The sequence below is a fragment of the Mixophyes fleayi genome, chromosome 3, assembly GCF_038048845.1.
Source record: "Mixophyes fleayi isolate aMixFle1 chromosome 3, aMixFle1.hap1, whole genome shotgun sequence".
Lineage (NCBI taxonomy): Eukaryota > Metazoa > Chordata > Amphibia > Anura > Limnodynastidae > Mixophyes > Mixophyes fleayi.
Window position 1 is genome coordinate 187,869,687 of NC_134404.1, and position 22,088 is coordinate 187,891,774.

The 22,088-nt window shown below is 44.3% G+C and overlaps 1 protein-coding gene across 2 annotated transcripts in view; it reads right to left on the minus strand.

Annotated features, from left to right (window-relative positions):
* Nucleotides 1–9,354, minus strand: part of PPIL6 (peptidylprolyl isomerase like 6) — a 43,960-nt gene extending 34,606 nt beyond the window's left edge. The window contains exons 1-3 of one of the 2 annotated variants that reach the window (XM_075200636.1): nucleotides 9,193–9,349; nucleotides 8,377–8,472; nucleotides 4,447–4,635 (exon numbers count right to left, since the gene is read on the minus strand). In XM_075200636.1, coding sequence (XP_075056737.1) covers nucleotides 4,447–4,635; nucleotides 8,377–8,472; nucleotides 9,193–9,276 — 369 coding nt within the window. In that variant the 5' untranslated portion in view covers nucleotides 9,277–9,349. Of the gene's footprint in view, nucleotides 1–4,446; nucleotides 4,636–8,376; nucleotides 8,473–9,192 lie in introns of both variants that reach the window. The other variant, XM_075200637.1, reaches the window with a different exon arrangement.
* Nucleotides 9,355–22,088: the final 12,734 nt, after the last annotated feature.

Below are 22,088 nucleotides of genomic sequence, written 5' to 3' on the forward strand. Positions count from 1 at the left end.
CACGGAGGCAGCGGATAGGAATCAGCTCACAGTCTTGATGATGAACAGGTGAGTAGATGTGGAGAGTGGCTGAAGTGCACGGAGGCAGCGGATAGGAATCAGCGAACAGTCACAATGATATGAGATAGAGTTGAAGTGGTTTAGAAGACTGTAGTGCACGGAGGCAGCGGATAGGAATCAGCTAACAGTCACGATGATACACTTGATGGTAGAAGTGGTATGGGAACCACAGTAGTAGAAGTTGGAGGGGTGGGATGGTCATGGCAGGAGATTTTAATGCCATACAAGACAACCACCTGGACAGATCCAAGCTCCCACCTAAACTGACAGGTTGCTAGCTTCCAGGCTGAGGTCAAAACTCTCACAAAGCAGCATTCTTACAATCAAATCACTTTTGGATGATATTACACATGACCCTAATCAGATTATGGAAGAGTTCAGACAATTTTATGATAGACTTAATAAAATTTCGCAAAATGTGAGCCTCTTTTCTTCTCCGGCAAAATTAACGCAATACTTCCTATCCCAGTGTAACCTATCAAGAGTCTCCCCCTATGCATTCAAGGTAATGCAGGCGGACTTCACCATATAACAAATATTGAGCATTGTTAAGAAGTTAAAATCAACTAAAGCACCAGGCCCTGGTGGCTTCACGGCTACTTGCTACAAAACATTTAACTCGCTGCTCTCGCCCTACGTGTTTAACAGTGTGTTGAAAGGTGGATCCTTTTCTAAAGGCCTCGAAGCTAGAATTCAAAGCTAGTAATCCTGAAAGAGGGCAAGAATCCCTCCAACTGTGCTTATTACAGACCTATCTCACGGCTGAATACTGACGTTAAGATAAATACGAAGGTCCTTGCGAAGCACCTTAATGCTCTTTTACCCCAATTCATAAATACCTGGTAGGCAAGCCCGTGATAACATTAGATGAGTCATTAGCCTCAACCTTTGTATAATTTCTAGAAAGACTCCAGCCCTAGTGCATTCTCTTGAAGCAGAGAAAGCATTCGGGCGGATTAGCTGGCAATTTATGCTATAAACCATCAGGATCAGCTTTGGTGGGGACTTTCTTCAGGGAATTCAGGCTTTGTACTCATGCCCGTTGGCCAGGGTCTCTGTGAATGGGGTACTGTCAAACTCTCTTTCCATTACTAATGACATGAGATAGTGGTGTCCCTTGTCAACCCTAATATTTGCTCTACTTTTTGAGCCCTTGTAGACTGAATTTATTCACCAACGACATACTCCTCCAACCACACATCCCTCCTTTATTTTGCATTCATACCACATACAGATCCATCTTGTCCTATAAATTAAATTTTTATAAGACAGAATCCCTTGATTTTCACTTGATTTTTACTTGATTTTCATTTATCACCTCCTGCTCTAGCACTCTTGAAGAGCAATTATAATTTGTTCTGGCAGCATTCTGTTGAATTTTAATAACTGGATGAAAGTAGTAATCATCAATTTCTGTACACTAATATCAGTTATTGTGCAATTGAACAATTATCCATAGCAAATAACAACACGACAATAACTTTGATCTATTTATTTCAGTTCAGTTAATATAAAATATAATGTGGTCAAGAAGGTAATCCAACATGTTAATTACATAGAGCTTGGTCTTACTCTGTTCACAATTGCATAAGAATGTTTCCGTTAGTATTTAGGTATTAATAATATTACCTCTCATACACCAAATAGCAACTTCAGAGATGTCATAAAATAACCAGTTTTTACAGGTCTAGAAGCAGGAGCCTCTAGACCACCCATGGAAAGATGACCCCTACCTCAAGGAACAATGGCCAGAGGAATCAGCCAAAGTTCTTGGGAGGTCATGACCCATCGACCTATGGATGTGTAACCTTAATACTGTATCCATGTATCTTTGTGATATCACAGCTTTTTATGATTACACAGTATATAAATTGTTCATCTCTGGCTTTGGAAACCAGAGCGTTCTTATTGAAGCTTGTTGACGGTGCCGTAAGAAAATTCTTAATCATTTTTGCCCCTCTACAACAAAAAAGATTGTTTATTTAAACTTCCATTATGTATTCTGTTATATTAACATTGCCCTGCAGTGTAACAGTGATGTGCTTGCCAATCTCGCCTATAGAAAGCAGCGTGTTGTATCTGGCTATTTTGAATTCAAACTCGACCAAATTTGGAAATCGCAGCTTCATACATTTGGCCATTTGTATAACTAGAGTGACAAAAAAATCAGTACCGAGATTTGTAGCAATTCTGAAAATGCCGATTTTGAAAGAAACATATCTCTGGCGATTTTACATCAAATTGTTGGGTAATAAATCGGCGATTTTAAACTCACCCAAAAAAAAAAATCGCTGGAAATTCAATATCGGAGCTCAATACATTTACTGCCTTGACTACAATGAGGGAAAAATTTCTAAAGCCTCAATCTCCTCCCTTATCAAAGAGAATGCCCATAAAGTATACTTTAGGTGGTACCTGGTTGGAACACGGGTGAAACAGATTTTTAGTACAACATCTGACCACTGCTCGAGAGGTTGAGGTAAGGTGGAATCTAGTGGTCTTGCCCAAAGATCGCACATTTATTGGATGATGTGGCTAAAGATACCAACATCTCTAAAGTCTCTTTTTTTAAATGTCCATGGTCTTTGCTTCTTGGGTCCCTACTTTCCATGCAAATTCTTAACGCAGCCAGATACTTAGTTGCAAAACATTGGAAGTTTTTGGATTCCCCTTCCAAGCAACATAAGATAAGATATAGTATTTAGCGTCTATGGAGAAAATATATTGATGAATTTGATGTGACTAGTTGATTTAAAACAGTCCATGACCCTTCTCTACACCCAGGGGCGGATTGGGAACTTAAAGTGGCCCTGGAAAAAATGATTGAAGTGGCCTCATGTCGGCGGGACCAAAATAACTGTAGGTGGGGCCAAAACAAAAGTAGCGGAATTTAGAACTACAGGAATTTGGTTGTAGTAACATTTAGGAAAACCTAGATGTGATGACTTTACACACAGTGGGTCATCTCTAAAGCCATGCAGGGCAAATGTATAATATACTATAGGCAGCCCCCTCTTAGTATAGTATAGTATAGGCAGCCACCCCTTAGTATAGTATAGGCAGCCCCCCTTAGTATAGCATAGTATAGGTAGTCCCCCTTAGTATAGTATAGGACCCCCCTTAGTATAGCATAGTATACTAAGCCCCCCTCACTTACCTTCAGTTGCTCTGAGCAGCGTCTCTTCTCACATCAGGCAGACAGGAAGTGAAGTCAGACTTCCTGTCTGCCGAACAGCACCATGAGAGCCTAGCAATTGGCTGCCTGTTGCTGCCCACTGAACACCAATATTTTAGATTGCTTTCCTGTACGTGCCTCCCCCCGCCGCATCCAATCGCGCCCCCCCGGGAAAATCTGAGGTGGCCTCGTTAGGCCATCGGCCTACCGGGAAACTTCCCTGTAAGGTCTATGGCCAATCCGCCCCTGTCTACACCTTTCGGACCTTTTCCTTTAGGCTTAGCCACTTATCCAGTTTTGTGGTTGCATAAATATAATTTTCTTCCCAGATGTTAGCCCTTTGGGTGTCCAGGGTCCCGTATTTGGTCTCAACTACCTGCTCCCCTACCTCCCACCTTTCCCTCCACCCCTCCCCCCACTTAACATACATTATTGCACCATTTTTTTCTTCTTTTCAGTTATGTATTTTTTTTTGCCTTTAAGTTTGCCGGATATCTCAAGCGATTGATGGTCACTTTGTTGCATTGTATTCCCTAGCTAAGCTGGTGTCTTCTGTTTGTTTATGTTGTACAATGCCTATTATCCTAGTCTTTGAAAATTGTGTTTCACTTTTTATACTGTATTTGAAAACTGAAATAATAAAAAAAAGACCTCCATCAGAATAAAGCAAACAGATTTTCCTGCATTATTTTCCACAAATAGCGGAGAATTCAATTAGCCGTCTAGTGTCTCTAGAACGTCTGCCCATAGAGGTGCGAGGGAAAATGAGCGGAGATTTCTACCTTGCTGGCGATATGCGCGGTGCAAGATCTGTGCTCTTCTACATCGCAGGCAATTGAATCTCCCCCATAATGTCAGTTTCTGATGGATGGACACAGAGACTTCCACTTCATACCATATAGCTGAGGAAGGTGTACCTGGAGGATTTCACTTCTGTAGTAATCATATGTGAAAGTATACTTATATTTACTATACATCAGTACCAGTCACGTTGGGGCTTATCTGTTAAACTCTGATACCCACAGGAGTTATTATTTATCAGTCAATATTATATCAGCAATATCTAATATGAAAAAATATACAGATACACATCCTTGAGAGTCAAAATGGTAAAACTATGGTTAATGGTTCTGAGACATGAAACCATGTCCTTTCCACATTCTTTTACAATGGGCAATAGGAAATGATCCAAGTACTAGGTTTTCACTTACCTTAGTGCCTTTCATGTACTTAGTGTAAAAGTCCTCTGCCAAAGCCTTGTACAAAGGCAATGGTCTGTAGTCTTTGTAACCCCACATATCATTAGCCCATATTCTCAAGGTATTTTCATCTCCAATAAATTGTCCATCAACAAAGCACATGACCAGGGAGGAAAATTCCCAAGCTTCCCCTTTAATTTCCTAGAAAAAGGTGAGAGAAGGAAAAGATAAGAACACACAAGTGCTTAGGTATCAAGATAAGAAAGTATTATGTAAATAGATATATTACAAAATGGTTCATAGAACTATATCTTTCCGTAAGTGAAAATAACTAGCAGTATTTCATCATCATCATCAACATTTCTTTACTAATTCTATAACGCTTTACAATTGGGAACAAACACAGTAATTAAACAATACGGGGTAATACAGACAGAGAGATAAGAAGGCCCTGCTTGCCAGATTACAATCTATTGGACAATGGGAGTTTTATACATGAGGCTAAGTGCTACATATTACATATTGGTCCAGTCAGATTGCAAAGATAAACAGTGCTTAGTGGGCTATATGATCCAGTCACACAGCAATGTTGGTCAGGGGGCCATAGGGTTGTTGTCTTGTGTTAGCTGTGTAGAGGGTGGTATTAGGGTAACCTAGAGAGGTTAAGAGGGTGGTTGAGGAATATTATAAGCTTGCCTGAAGAGGTGTATTTTCAGAGAATGCTTGAAGGTTTGAAGACTAGAGGAAAGTCTTATTGTGCAAGAGAATGAATTAAATAGATTGGGTACAGCCTGAACAAAGTTCTGTAACCATGAATGGGAACATGTAATGAGAGTGTATGAGAGATGCAGATCTTGTGCAGAACGGAGGTGTTGAGTTGGGAGATATTTTGAGACAAGTGAGGAGATGTATGTTGGTGCAGTTCTTTTGATGGCTTTTATGTTAGTAGAAATATTTTCTATTGGATTTGGTAAAAATACAAGCAACAAATGTAGAGACTGACAGAGGAAGAACAATTTGCAATGAAAATCAATCTAGCCGCTGCATGCAAAATAGATTGTAGGGGTGAGCGTCTGATTCGGGGAAGACCAGTAAGGAGGGAAGTGCAATAGACAGTGCATGAAATAATGAGTGCATAACTTAAAGTTTTTGCAGGGTCTTATGCAGGGGAGGGCTGGCAATGTTTAGCCCGGGGGGCAACACTCAACTTAGTGGCGTATTACGAACATTTTAAAGGAATATAATGCAAGTGGCCCATTGACCCAGTCCAAGGTAGCCCATTATGATCCGGCCTAGCCTGCCCCTGGTCTTGTGTAAGATATGTGTGTATTCTGGAAATATTTTTTTAGATGTATGCAACATGATTTAAATATAGAGTTGATGTGGGGAACAAATAGAGTGATTTAAGGAAGACACCTAGGCAGTGAGCTTGCGGGATGGGATTTATGGTCATGTTGTCAATAGAAATAGAAATGTCAGGTAGGTAACTTCTCTTGGCGGTGGGAATATTATTAACTCTGTTTTTGAAAGATTAAGTTTGAGTTGGCACAAGGACATCCAAGATGACATGGCAGAAAGACAGTCAGTAACGCTGACAACACAGCTGGTGAGAAATCTGGTTAGGTTAGTTAAATTTGGGTATCATCCGCATAGAGATGCTACTGAAATCCAAAGGAGCTTATTAGTTTCCCACAAGAAGTGGTGTAGATGGAGAACAGCAGAGGACCTAGTACTGAGCCTTGTGGTAATCTGTAATGAAACGAGTTTGATAACACCTTAACCAGCCTGTCCTTCGTTTCTCACAAAATGTGGATTATAGCATGTACGTTTTATAGCCCTTGCTTTTGTTCCCCAGCTCAACAGAGTACAACTGCAGTGTCTAATTACATGGGGATAAGTGGACAGTGTAGCCATGCCTAGATAAGAGACTTCTTCATTCCATGTTACCCATTGTAAAAACGTGTTTGTTGTTAATTCAGTGATGCTGTTATGCATTGTTCTCAAATTGAAGCCAGGTGGGTTATGGGTAAGGATCAGGTGGTGTCCAGGATACAAGTGAGGGGTCTGGAGCTGTATTCATTCTCCCCACTCCTTTCTCTACAGGAAGCCTGGAACAGCTGTGGACCCTGTGACATCACAAAGTAGTGTAAGGGGTTAATTTCAGGAAGGGTTAACTGTTATCTGATATTTGGAAATGAGGAAGGCCAATTAGTTCCCCTTGTCCTCCACAGGACTGCCTGAGACATTCTGTCTGGGAAACCGCAGGGGAGCCACTGTGGAATAACAGCTCATCTCCACTCCCCCTTCAACCACCCACGCCAGCATTCACCAATGTTTAAGAAGGAGAGACCCAGGGGCTTGCCCAGGCATTGGAAAACACAGTGGAAATTTGACCCTAGATAGAAGGAGCCACTTCAGTGGTGGGGGTGTTGTATATACGGGGAATTGATAGCTGGAAGCTGCAGGGTGGCTGGTTTAGGAGATGCCGTTCTCTACCAGTGGAATACATCAGGAGATCCATGGGTCGTCATGTCAGGACAGCCAGGTGACTAACTCCTTAGGTTAGTGGTGTAAGGGACAGACAGGGCCGGATTAACCCGAGGTCTAACTGGGCTACAGCCCAGGGGCCTCGGGCATCCAGGGGGCCCTTGACAGAGCTCAGCAGAATTATTGATCGAGACAGGGGCGGGGGCGCCCCCGCCCCGATCAATGCTGAGCTCTGTCACTGCAGTCCTCCTTCTCCGGCGCTCAGTAATCTCCTTACTGAGGAGATCTCGCGAGAATGTCACGAGATCTCCTCAGTAAGCAGCTTACAGCGCGCCGCGGAAGGAGGGCTGCAGTGACAGGAGAAGGTAAGCGCTTGGGGTGGGGGCGGTCGGCTAACAGGGGGGCCAGTCTGCTAACGGGGAAGGGGCTCACGGGGGAATGGGGGCCCCCTTAGCCCAGGGGCCTCCATTCCGTTAATCCGGCCCTGGGGACAGATAATGTGGTGAACATGCCTGCCATTTATTTACTGTGTGTATACGACATTCTAGTGTTGTTTTTATTACAATAAATATACTGTTGTACTTTTCTAACTGCATTGCCTGAGTGACTATATGAACCCTAGAAAGTACTGGGTAGGTTTCCCTGGCATAGTAAAGCACCCGTGAGTGGCAAGCCAGCCAGCGTTAAGTGGGGAGAATTGGGCCAGAAAACCTGGTATCTTCACATACGCCAACTGATGAGGGAAGCTTAGCAGAGATGGATTCACAGAAAGTAACACTGAAAGAGTGATCAGATAAGTAGGATGAGAACCAGGATAGGACAGTGTCTTGAAAACCTAGGGATTGTAGCTTTTGTATGAGAAGGGAGTGGTCAACAGTACCAAATGCAGTAGAGACATCCAGGAGAATTAGAAGAGAGTAATGGCTTTTACATTTTATAAGTGATGAAATCATTGACAACCCTAGTCAATGCAGTCTCTGTGGAGTGTTGAGAAGGAAAGCCTGACTGTCATCAGTGGACTGTCACCAAAGGCATGTAGGAGCAAGTGGAGCATTGATGGGCATGCACAGGATATCAAGGGACTGGTGGTCTAATAATCTCAGTGCCCAAGTAAATGACCTTTTGGGGCCAGGTTTATGTAGGACATTTTACTCAAAATTGAAATATATCCTTTAAATTTATTGTACAACAGATGTAAATAACCAGTGGTTAAAAAATGCCTATAACAGAGTGTTTTGTTAAGATGCTTCTTTTTAGTACATTGCTGTATTTGGCTATAAAACACATAGGAGGAGAGGAGTATTTTAGCAAACAGTAAATTTTCTAACAATATTCATTTTCCTAATTAAATAAATTGCTGAATTGTACGAGTACAGCTGGGTTAATCAAATCCATAATTGCAATCGGTTAGCTATGAATTTGGGAAATGTAGTCAGTTGACCAGAGTAAGTGTACCTTTTTCTTCTCAAGTAAGTAGTTGCTCCAGGCACACTCAAGAAGAGACTTTAGAATTGGGACTTCAAACTCAGCATCAAACGAGTGCTTCAGCACCTAGCCATAAAGGTTGTTATACAAATTAGTTGCAAAGAATAAAGGATGCAGTGCTAATTTCATATCACAATTCCTTTTAATCACCTGCTGCTTGGTGTACAGGAAAGTTGTTTAGGTATGAAAAAGTATGTTGTCAGAGCAAATGGTGCCTACTGACTTGATAGGTGTGAGTCAGATAGGAATTTTAATTATAAGGCTGAAGCTGCCAAATCGAAAATACAAATGAATCCAATATGAAAATGTAGATTGTAAATTTCCAACGTTGTCATCTCAGTGCAATCTATTTTACATTATGTAATATAAAGCTTTTGGTCTAAGAAATGTTTACTGCAAACAGTGTTTCAATATGTTGTCATGGAGATTAAAGATGTGCATAGGAAAAAAAGGATTCCATGCATAACAAAAGCCTTAGTTATTATATTTATTACTTCACATTGGTGAAGGCTTACCATTTTTTTTTTACATGCCTTTAAAGTTTAGGGGCTAATTAAAAATCCCTTTTATAGTGACATGTTTTTTTTATCATTACAGTTTCTATAACAGTTAAGCAGGAACAGTTGTGGTGTGAACGAACATTATACCACGTTACTGCTGCCGAGTAACCCTGTACCGACAGACGGCAGTGACATTACTTTAGTAGCAGTCATCCGATGATCCCTACGTACAGTACCCCGAAATGGTTATATATTCCTTGAACAGTCCACTTCCTCGCATGTTTACCTCGGCCGTACATTTGGCTATGTGGAAAGGAGGTTCGCTGAGGAGCCCGACAACCTCTAGCTGCAGCCGCTCCGACGCCATCATGTTCCACTGCCGGCGTCTCACGTCACCTTGACAACGGTCTCCGCTCTATTGTTTCCTCACTATGGTTGCTTGGCAAGCAGTGACGTCATCACTGGAAATCTGTGCAGTTTCCAGTTATTAGACTATGAAACAGTCTAATATGTGATATCTGTGGAGATGTCTGAAGCGTATTAACTTAACTTGCAGCCGAATGTGATAGTTAGTAACAAAATATAGTTATGTGGGTAATCCAATCATTGGGTAGTATAACAAAACATTGTGAAGTGTAATTAAAAAAAAAAAATGTAAATGTTATTTTCACATTACTATTACAAGGGTAGATTAAAGACAACTTTGTTTCTTTATAAAAACGGACTTGGCACGAAGGTTACATTAAACTCATATTTCCCAGTTACTTTTACACAATTTGTAGCTACAGGGTATTTTAGTATAAAAGCAAATAGGAAAATGTAAACAATTTTATTTTACACCTTTCTTTATTTTTCCTTTCTAACAAGGGAGACTGTTTAAAGTCTCCCCTACTATTAGCATTGCAAAATTTAGTGTAATCTGGATTTAGCATTCCTGTCCATTATATTTATTATCTTTTATTTCTATTGTACCACAAAGTGTCGGCAGCACCATAGATCAAGCATGGACAAAACAGAGACAGCATTGAACTCAAATAATTGGATGAAATCGTTCTAAATTAAAAGGAAAAAAAACAAGTGTAATGTTTTCCTGTTCTATTGCAATTTGTACGGGATGACGTAATGTGACTAGTTACACAATCGCATAGGAAAACAAAGTAAATACACTTGCATTTACACCATATTTGTAAATAGTTCACTTTTAATAAAGTTTCTGACTCACCCGCGATTCAACGCGGCTGCGCATATAAAGAATCATTACGGTAGCACAATGTCGCGGAAATCCACGATGTTGCGGTATCGGGACCCGTAATTGAATATGCCCCACAGATTTTATTACACAAAGGTAAACCAACAGTAAAGATATTTATGATTCAGGTCATAAGAAATGTATTGCGTTTGGTCTTATATTAAATCCACATTTCACCAGCAGCAATCCAGTATCATCGGATAAGCGATCACTAGTTATGATTAGTATAAGATTAATACTCAGAAATACTGTTAATGGGTTAGTTTAAATCATATTTTTTTTCCTGAGGCAAGACACGTACACAGCTGTTGGAGTGAGTTGCTCCCACCTTTGGAGAAGCATTGTTTTAACTGACCTATGACCTGCGTTGTATTGGACTATCTTAAACACTGAACCAATGAAGAACAATCTTAGTGTTATCTCTGTGTACATTGTGACATCACTGTTTTTTTTCCAACGCAAGCTGTATAAAACGAGGCCACAGACACAGTAACAGCCTCTCTCACCACACAGACTTGATGAGCGGTTACTGGATCCAGAGTGCACGCGTATGTATCGGTTATACTTTGTTATATTTTGCTATTAAATCTCCTTGTGTTTTGGAACCATGCTGATCGCATCTGACAATCTTTATGGGTAATGATAAAGATAACAGCATACAGGGCAGTACAAAAACAAAGTGCAACTAAAACCAACTCAGCTGAGAACAGGTGCATAGGGCAGCGAAGTATAAGTGAATTCTAGAACACTTAGAAACTAGAAAAGGGAAAAAGGAGAGGTGAGGGGTGAACTCAACCAAGATGAACCTGTGCCTAACAGTGTGGCAGACTAACAGGATACACGCAGTGATGGAGATGCCATGGCAATGTAGAAGAGGAGAACCAAGGCCAGGGACCAAGTACGGAGGCTGGGGAGCCGAAGGCAGAGGTATCATGAGGAGGAGAACACGAGGATAAGAGGCCCTGCTCACAGAAGCTACAGTATAAAGATATCTAAATTCCATGGCATATGTCAAGGATACTGATATCTTGACAACAGTCTCTAAAGCTGGGTACACACTACAGAAATTTCAACCAACTTTTTATGCCGAGCGATTTTACATGCGATCGATGGTCCGATCGCTCGGTCCATGGACTGCATACACACTAGCCTTGTTTAGGACGATAAAGGGAAGAGCGGACGTCCCTTTAGCGACTTTTTACAGCCATGTTGTCGTGAGCAATGACTGTAATTTCGTACTCACTGTTGTGGATCGGTCGGAAGTTTATACATACTACACAATGGAAATGAGATTGGAACGAAAATATTAAACGGTACGACCAACCAAATGAGGCGACAATCGTCCATTTGGGCAGACTTTTGACCATCGTGTCACTGCACACACTGACCCGACTTTTGAACAAGCGGTCGTATGTCGGCTGATTGAGCCGATTATTGGCCGAAAACAGTGTAGTGTGTACCCAGCTTAAGGTGTAATAGTTGTCATGCCCCACCTTGCTATATTGGGACTGGCTGCCCCAGTAAATATATCCAGTTGAGATGTAGTAAGGAAAGGTACAATTGCTGACAACTGCAACATGGAGAAGGTTATAAAAGAGGGACAGGTATGGCATATAGAGAAGAGGAAGCAGGGCAGATACTGTATGCTGTAATACAGAATATTGCATTACATTAAATGTGAGCATACTATTCTGATAATTATGTGCAAATCAAGTATACTTCAATATGTTCTAATAAAGAGCACATCCAGAATTTTAGTTATTGCTTTGATATAATGTTCATCATCTTTAAAACAAAATATTCCGTTTTTTTCGGCGTTGGACTTCCGGTTGGCGCGGCACCGCTAAAACTCTGCCTGAAGGGTGAGTGTCCCAAAGCAATGTACAGACTCCCCTGACCATTTTCAATTGTGCTTCTAAGATCATTTGATTGGACAGAGGTCACATGAAGGGGAAAAAACTAAAACTATAATAACTAAAAATAAATAAATAAAAATATATATATATAAAAAAGGATTACTGTGGCAGGAGGACAACGGAGGGGCGCAACTCCCACATAATAGCACACCAACAAGAGAGGTACATTGCCCCATCAGGCCCCTCATTGCCCTGTAGGGAACACCCCTGCTGAGAGAGGCAGGATACAGCCCTGAAGGACTCTACCAGCTACATATATTGCTGAGACTTGTTGTCCCCAGAGGCACAAATTCCAAGGCCAGCATTGGCGGATGCGCCTCAACGGGAAAGGCATCAGAATAGCGTCTAGTACCCTTGTGACCCAGTGGATGCATGGATGCTGAGGCCCCACTACCTACGCACCTCCTGTATCCCTGTATCTGACATGGCTGTCTAGACCTCCAATGGGGGGAAGGGTCTAGTGACGACTCATCTATATGCTAAAGTACCGCTGAAGATTAGTTTTTGTAACCTATCAAAGATATTGGCTGAAGGCCCAGATGGGCAAAGATAAGAAAGGCTCCACTAAGAAAGCTTCTAAAAAAACCTGCGGCTGTTTCTCAACGCGCAAATTTACGGGCTTTTCTGACATCTCCAATCGGGCAGGAAGCAAGCGACATGGATTCGTCCACCAGCCACTCTCAATCACCCCCACGTGGCTCCCAGGTAGCTGCATCCCAGGTTGCCGTGACCCCTCCTGTCAAAGAGCAGTTAGAACTATCCCAGATCATGGGCATGCTCCGGACGTTGCCAACCAAACAAGAGGTCCCCTCCAAAAAGGACTTTGAGACGTTGAGACGTTGGAGACCAGACTGAAGGAGGTGGTCCGCCACGAGGTGGCCACTCTTCAAGCAGACCTGACACACCTGGGGCACAGGCTGGTGGCTCTGGAGGAGAGCAAAGAGGCAGAGGAAAGCCGATTTACTACCCTTGTGCCCAGCCGCCGCGACTCACTCACCCGCATCCCGGCCGTCGCTATGGCGACCGGGACGTCACTTCCGGCCATAACCCGGCCGTTGCCGGGGCAACCAGGAGACCCTTCAGCGCTGCGTCCCGGCAATAGGAGGAGGCCAGGCGCAGCATTCATTCTACAGCCTGTGGGCTAATTAATATGGGCGGATTATGGGAGGCAATTACAGGCATTAGCCTGCAACTGTGCAGGCCAGAGGCAAGCCCTGATTGGCTCTGTTAGTTACTGCTTTATTAACCTGCAGGAGTGTGTTCAACCTGTGATTAGTTCAGCTGGGTATTTAAGGCAATGAGGTCTGCTGCCTCATTGCCGGTTATAGTCTCTGTATCCAGTCTGCTGTACCTGCTCTCTGCCTTGTTCCTGTCTATTGGACTTGCTGTTGTTTACCCGTGTATGACCCTTGGCTTGGATTTGGACTTTGCTTGTGTATCCCGTGACCCTGACCTCTGGCTTGAATACCGACCTCCCTGTCTGCTCGTGACCCTTTGACCTCAGCTTGTATACTGGTACTGTTGTCTGCTGCCAGCCCCTGACCTCTGCTTGGATTCTCCCCAGCCGGTACACACTTCACGACCCTCTGTCAGTCTGCAGCCCAGTCTGTCCCCACCATCAGGGGCTCCAGTGAACACCTGACTGGCAGAGTAGATTCCGGGTTGTGTCGTGCCGGCTGGAGGGGTTCCTAACATTATAACCGGCCCACACACTAAGACGAGGTTGCGATGGATGGAAGCGGATCCACACCGTCTCCAGCACAGGCCTTAGCAGCCCATGTTGAGTCCTTGTATCAGATGATCCAGGGATTGGCTGAGCGTCTGTCGGTTCAAGAAGAAGCCGCAAAAACTTCTCAACCCACTCCAAGTTCCTCCTGTGAACCTAAGATGAATTTGCCGGATCGCTTCTCTGGAAATAGATCTCTGTTCCGGAATTTCAGGGAAAGTTGCAAGCTCTATTTCCGGTTGAGACCCCGTTCCTCCGGTTCAGAGCATCAAAGAGTCGGGATCATCATTTCCCTCCTACAAGGTGACCCCCAGTCCTGGGCTTTTTCTTTGCCGCAGACCAGTCCTGCCATGCAGTCCGTAGACTCTTTCTTTGAGGCATTGGGTCTACTGTATGATGACCCGGATCGAGTTGCCTCCGCGGAAGCTCATCTACGGGCTTTGAAACAAGGCCGGCGGTCGGCAGAAGAATACTGCGCGGAATTTCGCAGATAGTCACCTGATAGCGGATGGAATGACCCTGCCTTACGCAGTCAGTTTCGTTTAGGCCTGTCAGAACAAATCAAAGACTCTTTGGTGCAATATCCGTCTCCTACCTCACTGGAGGATCTGATGCACCTCTCCATTAAAATTGACAGGAGAATTAAAAAGCGAAAAACTGAAAAAGAGGCATCTTCTCCTCCATCTGTTCTGATTGCTGTTTCCACGGATGATGAGGAGCCTATGCAATTAGGAGCATATCGTCTCTCTTCTGAGGAAAGAGACAGGAGACGTTCGCAAGGTCTATGTCTCTACTGTGGCATAAAAGGCCACTTCTCCCGTTCCTGCCCAAATAAGTCGGGAAAAGACCATGCCTAGGGAATGAGGGGAAAGTTCACCTAGGTCTGCAAATTATCTCCCCGAAAAATGTTGTATTAATCCCTGCACAGGTCACCTTCCGAGCTCGCTCTGTGGACCTGTCGGCCATCATTGACAGCGGAGCTGCAGGCAACTTCCTTGATATCGGGTTTGCCCGCTCTGCCGGAATTCCGATGGTAAAACTCAAATCTGCTATTACTGTCTGTGGCATAGACGGAAGTCCGTTGCCTGGTGGCAAGATTTCCTGGGAGACCCCGCCACTACAGTTGAAGATCGGAGCTCTCCATTCTGAGTCAATCACCTTTTTCCTGATCGATTGTTCGTTGGTTCCTTTGATCTTGGGCCACCCATGGCTTTCCTGTCATAACCCTGTCATAGACTGGGTAAAAGGAGAGATTGTCCAGTGGAGTACTTATTGTACACAGTCTTGCTTGTCACTGTCTCTGCGTATGATTCAGCCTATTGCGGAGCGGCTTCCCTCACAGTATCATGAGTTCTGGGATGTGTTCTCCAAGAAGGCTGCTGATACCTTACCGCCACATCGTGACTTTGACTGTGCCATCGAACTTATTCCTGGTTCCAAGTTACCTAAGGGGCGTTTGTATTCCCTTTCTGCTCCAGAAACAAAATCCATGCAGGAATATATCGATGAAAACCTAGAGAAAGGCTTTATCAGGCCATCTAAATCTCCCGTAGGAGCAGGATGCTTCTTTGTATCAAAAAAGGACGGAGGGTTAAGACCCTGTATTGACTACCGGGGATTGAATCTTATCACAGTCAAGAACACCTATCCCCTTCCGCTCATCTCAGTATTGTTTGATCAGTTAAGAAGGGCTACTGTCTTCACTAAAATCGACCTTCGTGGAGCGTATAATCTCATCCGTATCAAAGAAGGAGATGAGTGGAAGACGGCTTTCAATACGCACTCTGGCCACTATGAGTATCTGGTCATGCTGTTTGGCCTCAGCAATGCGCCTGCAGTGTTCCAGGACTTGATCAACGAGGTCCTCCGAGACTTCCTGGGTGGTTTTGTGGTCGTCTATTTAGATGATATCCTCATCTATTCCAAATCTTTACTCGCACACCAGACTCACGTCAAACAAGTCTTACGAAAATTGCGAGAAAACCACCTCTACGCCAAGCTGGAAAAGTGTGAGTTTGAGGTGCAGAAGGTATCCTTTTTAGGTTACGTAATCTCTTCTGAGGGATTTTCTATGGATTCAACAAAGGTCCAGGCTATTGTGGATTGGGTACAACCCAACAATCTAAAGGCGGTACAGAGGTTTCTGGGCTTCTCCAATTATTATCGAAGGTTCATTTACAACTTCGCTGACATTGTGGCTCCCATTGTCGCTTTGACCCGTAAAGGAATGGACCCAACTAATTGGTCGTCTCAAGCAGTAGCCTCATTCAAAAGCCTGAAAAAGGCCTTTATCTCAGCTAAAGTCCTTAAACATCCAGATCCAGCTAAAGCATTTGTTCTTGAGGTCGATGCCTCGGACGTCGGGGCCGGCGCCATCCCATCACAGAAGGATCCTCATACTAATCGTCTACACCCATGTGCCTATTTCTCCCGTCAGTTCTCTTCAGCGGAAGCCAACTACGACGTCGGTAATAGAGAACTATTGGCAATCAAGTGGGCCTTCGAGGAGTGGCGGCATTGGTTGGAGGGTGCTTCACATCAGATCTCTGTCATTACCGACCACAAGAACTTGCAATATATACAGTCAGCCAAGCGTTTAAACCCTAGACAGGCCCGCTGGGCATTATTTTTTACCCGGTTTAATTTCCTGATCACCTACAGACCAGGTTCCAAGAATGTCCGGGCAGATGCTCTGTCCAGGAGTTTCATGGCACACCATGTTCCAGTTACTAACCCGGAGCCTATTATTCCTCCTTCCGTAAAATCCATGCTGTCACACTTCAGAGATTCCAGAGATTAGCCCCAGATGCTACTCCGGAGCAACGACTTTTTGTTCCAGTCCACTTAAGAAAGACGGTTCTTGCGGAAGCACATTGCAGTAGGGCTGCTGGGCACCCTGGAATTTACAAGACGCTAAAAATCCTTTCCCGCACGGTCTGGTGGCCATCCATGTCTGCCGACGTCAAGAGTCATGTCCTCTCATGTGAGATTTGTGCTAAAAACAAAGTTCCTAGGATCTGTCCAGTAGGCCAATTAGTTCCTTTGGCCCCTCCTGCGAAACCATGGACTCACTTGTCTATGGACTTTGTAGTGGATTTACCACCTTCTGCAGGACACAACACGATTTGGGTCGTGGTAGACCGGTTCAGCAAAATGTCACATTTCATTCCGTTAACCAAACTGCCTTCTGCTCGGGATTTGGCTCTCTTATTCATTCAACATATTTTCAGGCTCCATGGACTCCCTACTGACATCGTCTCTGATCGGGGTTCTCAGTTTGTAGCGCAATTCTGGAGATCCTTCTGTACCCTTCTCGGAATCAAGGTCAGTTTATCATCCGCCTACCACCCTCAGTCAAATGGGCAAACTGAAAGGGTTAACCAGTCCCTAGAAAAGTTTCTACGATGCTACGCATCGGAGTTCCACGATAATTGGTCTTCCTTGTTACCCTGGGCAGAATTTGCCTGTAATAATTCCTGTCACTCAGCTACTAAAATCTCTCCGTTCTTCTGCAATTATGGTTTTCACCCCAGATCTAACTCCCTGTATTCACTCCAGTCTGTTGGTATCCAGGAGATCCGCTCCACTGCAAGAGATCTCAGAGTTATCTGGAAGAAAGTTCACTCATAATTGAGACAAGCCTCCCTTGTGGCAAAAAAAAAAAAAAATTCGGACTGACATCGTACCACCTGCTCCCTTAAGGTTGGCCAGAAAGTGTGGCTGTCTACAAAAAATATCAGGCTCAGACAGCCTTGCAAGAAGTTGGGTCCTAAGTTCATCGGGCCGTTTTCTATCATCAAACAGGTGAACCCCGTCGCATTTAGGTTAAAAATTCCGGGCTCGTTGAGAATTCCCAACACATTTCATTGTTCTCTGTTGAAGCCGGTACTATATCCTGGTCAAGCCCAGTCTTCAAGTGTGCCTGGGAGAGGTTCCAGTGGGCCACAAAAATTTGTGATTCAAAAGGTCCTTGATTCTAAAAAAGTTCAAAGGACAGGTACATTTCCTTGTACAATGGAGGAATCGCGGATTGGAAGAGCGATCTTGGGTTCCACGGAGACAACTCCATGCCCCAAAGAAACTGAAGGAGTTCTTAAAAAAATTCCCTAGAAAACCGGGATGTCGGGGTCCCTCGACCCCTCCTCAAGGGGGGGTACTGTTACGAGCCGCGGCGGTGCCCAGCCGCCGCGACTCACTCACCCGCGTCCCGGCCATCGCTATGGCGACCGGGACGTCACTTCCGGCCATAACCCGGCCGTTGCCACCAAGAGACGCTTCAGCGCTGCGTCCCGGCAATAGGAGGCCGGGCGCAGCGTTCATTCTACAGCCTGTGGGCTAATTAATATGGGCGGATTATGGGAGGCAATTACAGGCATTAGCCTGCAACTGTGCAGGCCAGGGCCAAGCCCTGATTGGCTCTGTTAGTTACTGCTTTATTAACCTGCAGGAGTGTGTTCAACCTGTGATTAGTTCAGCTGGGTATTTAAGGCAATGAGGTCTGCTGCCTCATTGCCGGTTATAGTCTCTGTATCCAGTCTGCTGTACCTGCTCTCTGCCTTGTTCCTGTCTATTGGACTTGCTGTTGTTTACCCGTGTATGACCCTTGGCTTGGATTTGGACTTTGCTTGTGTATTCCGTGACCCTGACCTCTGGCTTGAATACCGACCTCCCTGTCTGCTCGTGACCCTTTGACCTCAGCTTGTATACTGGTACTGTTGTCTGCTGCCGGCCCCTGACCTCTGCTTGGATTCCACTCGGCTTGCTTGGGTTCTCCCCAGCCGGTACACACTTCATGACCCTTTGTCAGTCTGCAGCCCAGTCTGTCCCCACCATCAGGGGCTCCAGTGAACACCTGACTGGCAAGAGTAGATTCCGCGTTGTGTCGTGCCAGCTGGAGGGGTTCCTAACACCTTGAACCCACGGTTTCGGCCCAGGGAATGGCTTTACAGTGGATGCACTACAAGATGGACGACATGGACAATCGTGGCCGCAGAAATAACTTGAGGATAAGGGGCCTACCTGAGGATGTTCCTATACAAGGTCTGGTGGACACCCTTACGAAAATATTCAATGAAGTACTAGAGATGCCACCAGAGAATGTCATCACCTTTGATAGAGACAGGTCACTGTGCACACAAGGGGCCCCTTCGGAAAGACCTAGGGATGTCATCTGCCGCTTACATTACTTCACACAAAAAGATGAGATTTTGCGGAAGCTGCGTTGTCTGGATGGTCTCCAATTTAACGGCCAAGAGATCCAGGTCTTCCAGGACTTCTCCTGGCACATGCTTCAGCAAAGGCGGTTGTTAAAGCCCCTTACAGAAGAGCTACGGAAGAATAACATGAAGTATCGCTGGGGCTTCCCCTTTCAGCTGCAGGTGGTTCATGAAGGCAAATCAGCTGTTCTGGTGGAACCAGCAGATCTTTCGGACTTTTGCTCATCATTAGGCATCCCAAAGGTCACACTCCCAGAATAGCAAGAGTCTTTCTCACGTCTGACACTGATGGATGCCCCTCAAGGGGTGGAAAGGTTTCGACAAGTGGGCAGGACGAAGAAGGCTCCTCAAAAGCGCCAAAATCAGCCAAACCAAGAGAGCACATGATCAACTAACAACGGTCTCAAGAGACTTGATATTGCAGGGAGGCGACTCAAGAAAGCATGTGCTGCGGCCTCTCTTTCGCTATTACACATGGGTCACAGTAGAGTTGCCTTGCAGATAAGCTATTTGCTCTTCATGTTCTTTTGTCTCTCCCTCTTGTTGCACTACTCCCCTCTTCTTCTCCCCCTCCTGGTATTTGTTTCCACAGGTGGACAGTGTTTGACTGTCAAGAGAATGGTTGTAAAGCCTCTGAAAGGAAGGATCAGTTCCCTGTGGTCTGTGTGGCATGGACCGCTCCGTGTCTTTTCATTGTTTTAACTCTGAGGGGTTGGGGATGGGGAGGGGGCCGCTCCCTGAGGCCAGTCGTTAGTTAAAACATTTGTAAAGTTAGGTTAGTTAAAAGCATAGCCAATGTTTTGTTCACCTGTATCAGTTTCGGATATGTTATGTTACATATTATTCCTGTATTAAGTTGAAATAGCAGTACAGAAGTTTATTACAAAGTTGTCACTGACATTGTATCCCCCCAGTACCCCCTGAACCGCAAGAGTTTTTCCGAGGCCTGAGGGATATTTGGTCCCTCTTGTTTCCCCGGAGCGGTTTGTTATTTCTGTTTAAAGTACCAAAAGGTTATTTTCAAATGTTACTACTATCTGAATTTTCTCTCCCCATGTCCCTCCTTCCCAACCCCCTCTTTCCCTCCTCCCACCCTATCCCACTTCCATTGTTTTGGGCCACATGGAAACGCATCCCACAGAACAGTAGCTCTACCAGCATGTATTCCTCTTGCAAAATAGATGGCAAGGGATAAACTTAAATGTATGACCCTTAATGTTAAGGGTCTCAATATACCAGAGAAGAGATCTAGGTTAATAAGGGATCTCATAGCAGCAAAAATAGATGTGGCTTTTCTACAAGAGACACATTTTAAGCTGGGTGCGGAACCGCGCTTCCGTAGCCAGCAATACCCACACAGTTTCACCTGCAATAATCCTGATGGCAAGACACTAGGGGTAGCTATTCTTCTTTCCAGACGACTGCAGATTAAAGATATAGTAACTAGCGGGTAGAGGCCTAGCATTGACCTGTAAAATTTTTGATCAGCCATTTACCTTGGTGACCCTATATGTGCCTAATCATAATCAACCTGTTTTCCTAGAAGCCATCCTGGACAAAGTGGATCCGTTGAGGGAAGGTATTCTCGTGCTAGGAGGAGACTTCAACTTCGACACATGGAGATTTAAACACCCTACAGAAAGAGATTATACTTTCTTCTCCCACCCCCACAATATATACTCACGATTAGACTACTTTTTCTTATCACACAACCACCTAGACCTGGTAAGGGAAGCAAAAATAGGCCAAATCACATGGTCGGACCATACTTATCTCTTTCACTACCCCAACCTGGCCATAAAACATTTACTTGGAGGTTAAATGAGCTCCTGATTCAGGAGAACTACAGTAAAACACAAATTGAGACAGCACTGGATGACTATATAATACTTAACGACACCCCCGACATATCAAAAATCTCACTATGGGAGGCCCACAAATGCGTTATTAGGGGAAAGATGATTCAATTAGGTACATTCATGAAAAAAGAAAAGATAGCTTACCGAGATTTACTCTTGGAAAAAATCAAATCCCTTGAAATGAGGCACAAAGTCTCTAAAGAATCAGAAACCCTGGCTGAATTGGCGGAGGTGAGAAAGACCCTCAATAGGCTGATGTTGGGTAAGATACAGCTGGACTATCGCAAATGCCGAAATAAATTCTTCTAGTGGGGTGATAAACCCGGAAAGCTTTTGGCCCAAGCCCTTCGAGCTCAGAGAGCTCAGCTGTATATATCACACATCAAATCAGACATCGGGAAACTCTGCATCACCTCCTCAGACATAGCTAGGACGTTCCACGCATATTACTCAAATCTTTATAACCTTAATAAGAAGATATCGCTGGCGGAACGCTCTGCTAAACAGGAGCGCATAGCGAACTACCTTGAGAGAGTTCAATTTCCCAAACTAGACACAGACGCCATACAATTGCTGGAGGCCCCTTTCACCCCCGATGAACTAGAGGAAGCAATAAAAACAACACCCTCAGGGAAGAGTCCTGGTCCAGACGGTTTTACAATATCCTATTATAAAACCTTTAAAGCCAAATTGATACCGCTCATGCTCCAGGCCTTCAATGCGATCTCGGCCCAAAATCACTTTTCACACCAATCCTTGTCAGCACATATCACAGTATTGCCTAAAGAAGGGAAAGACCCAGCGCTTTGTCCAAGCTATAGGCCAATATCTTTGCTTAATGTGGACATCAAATTATACGCCAAGCTCATAGCAAACAGAATGAAACCACTCCTGCCTAAAATTATCCACTCAGACCAGGTAGGCTTTGTCCCAGGGCGCGAAGCTAGCGACAACACTACTAAAATAATTGATTTGATCCAGCATGCCACTATTACCAAATCTTCCACCGTTTTACTATCTACAGATGCGGAGAAAGTCTTCGATAGAGTGGATTGGGATTTCATACAGGGAACACTTAGTCATTTGGGTCTGGGGTCGGTGGGGTTGGCGAGAATTCAAACATTGTACACTCATCCAACGGCAAGAGTTAAAATTAATGGGGACTTATCAGAACCCTTTAATATAGCTAATGGAACGAGGCAGGGATGTCCCCTTT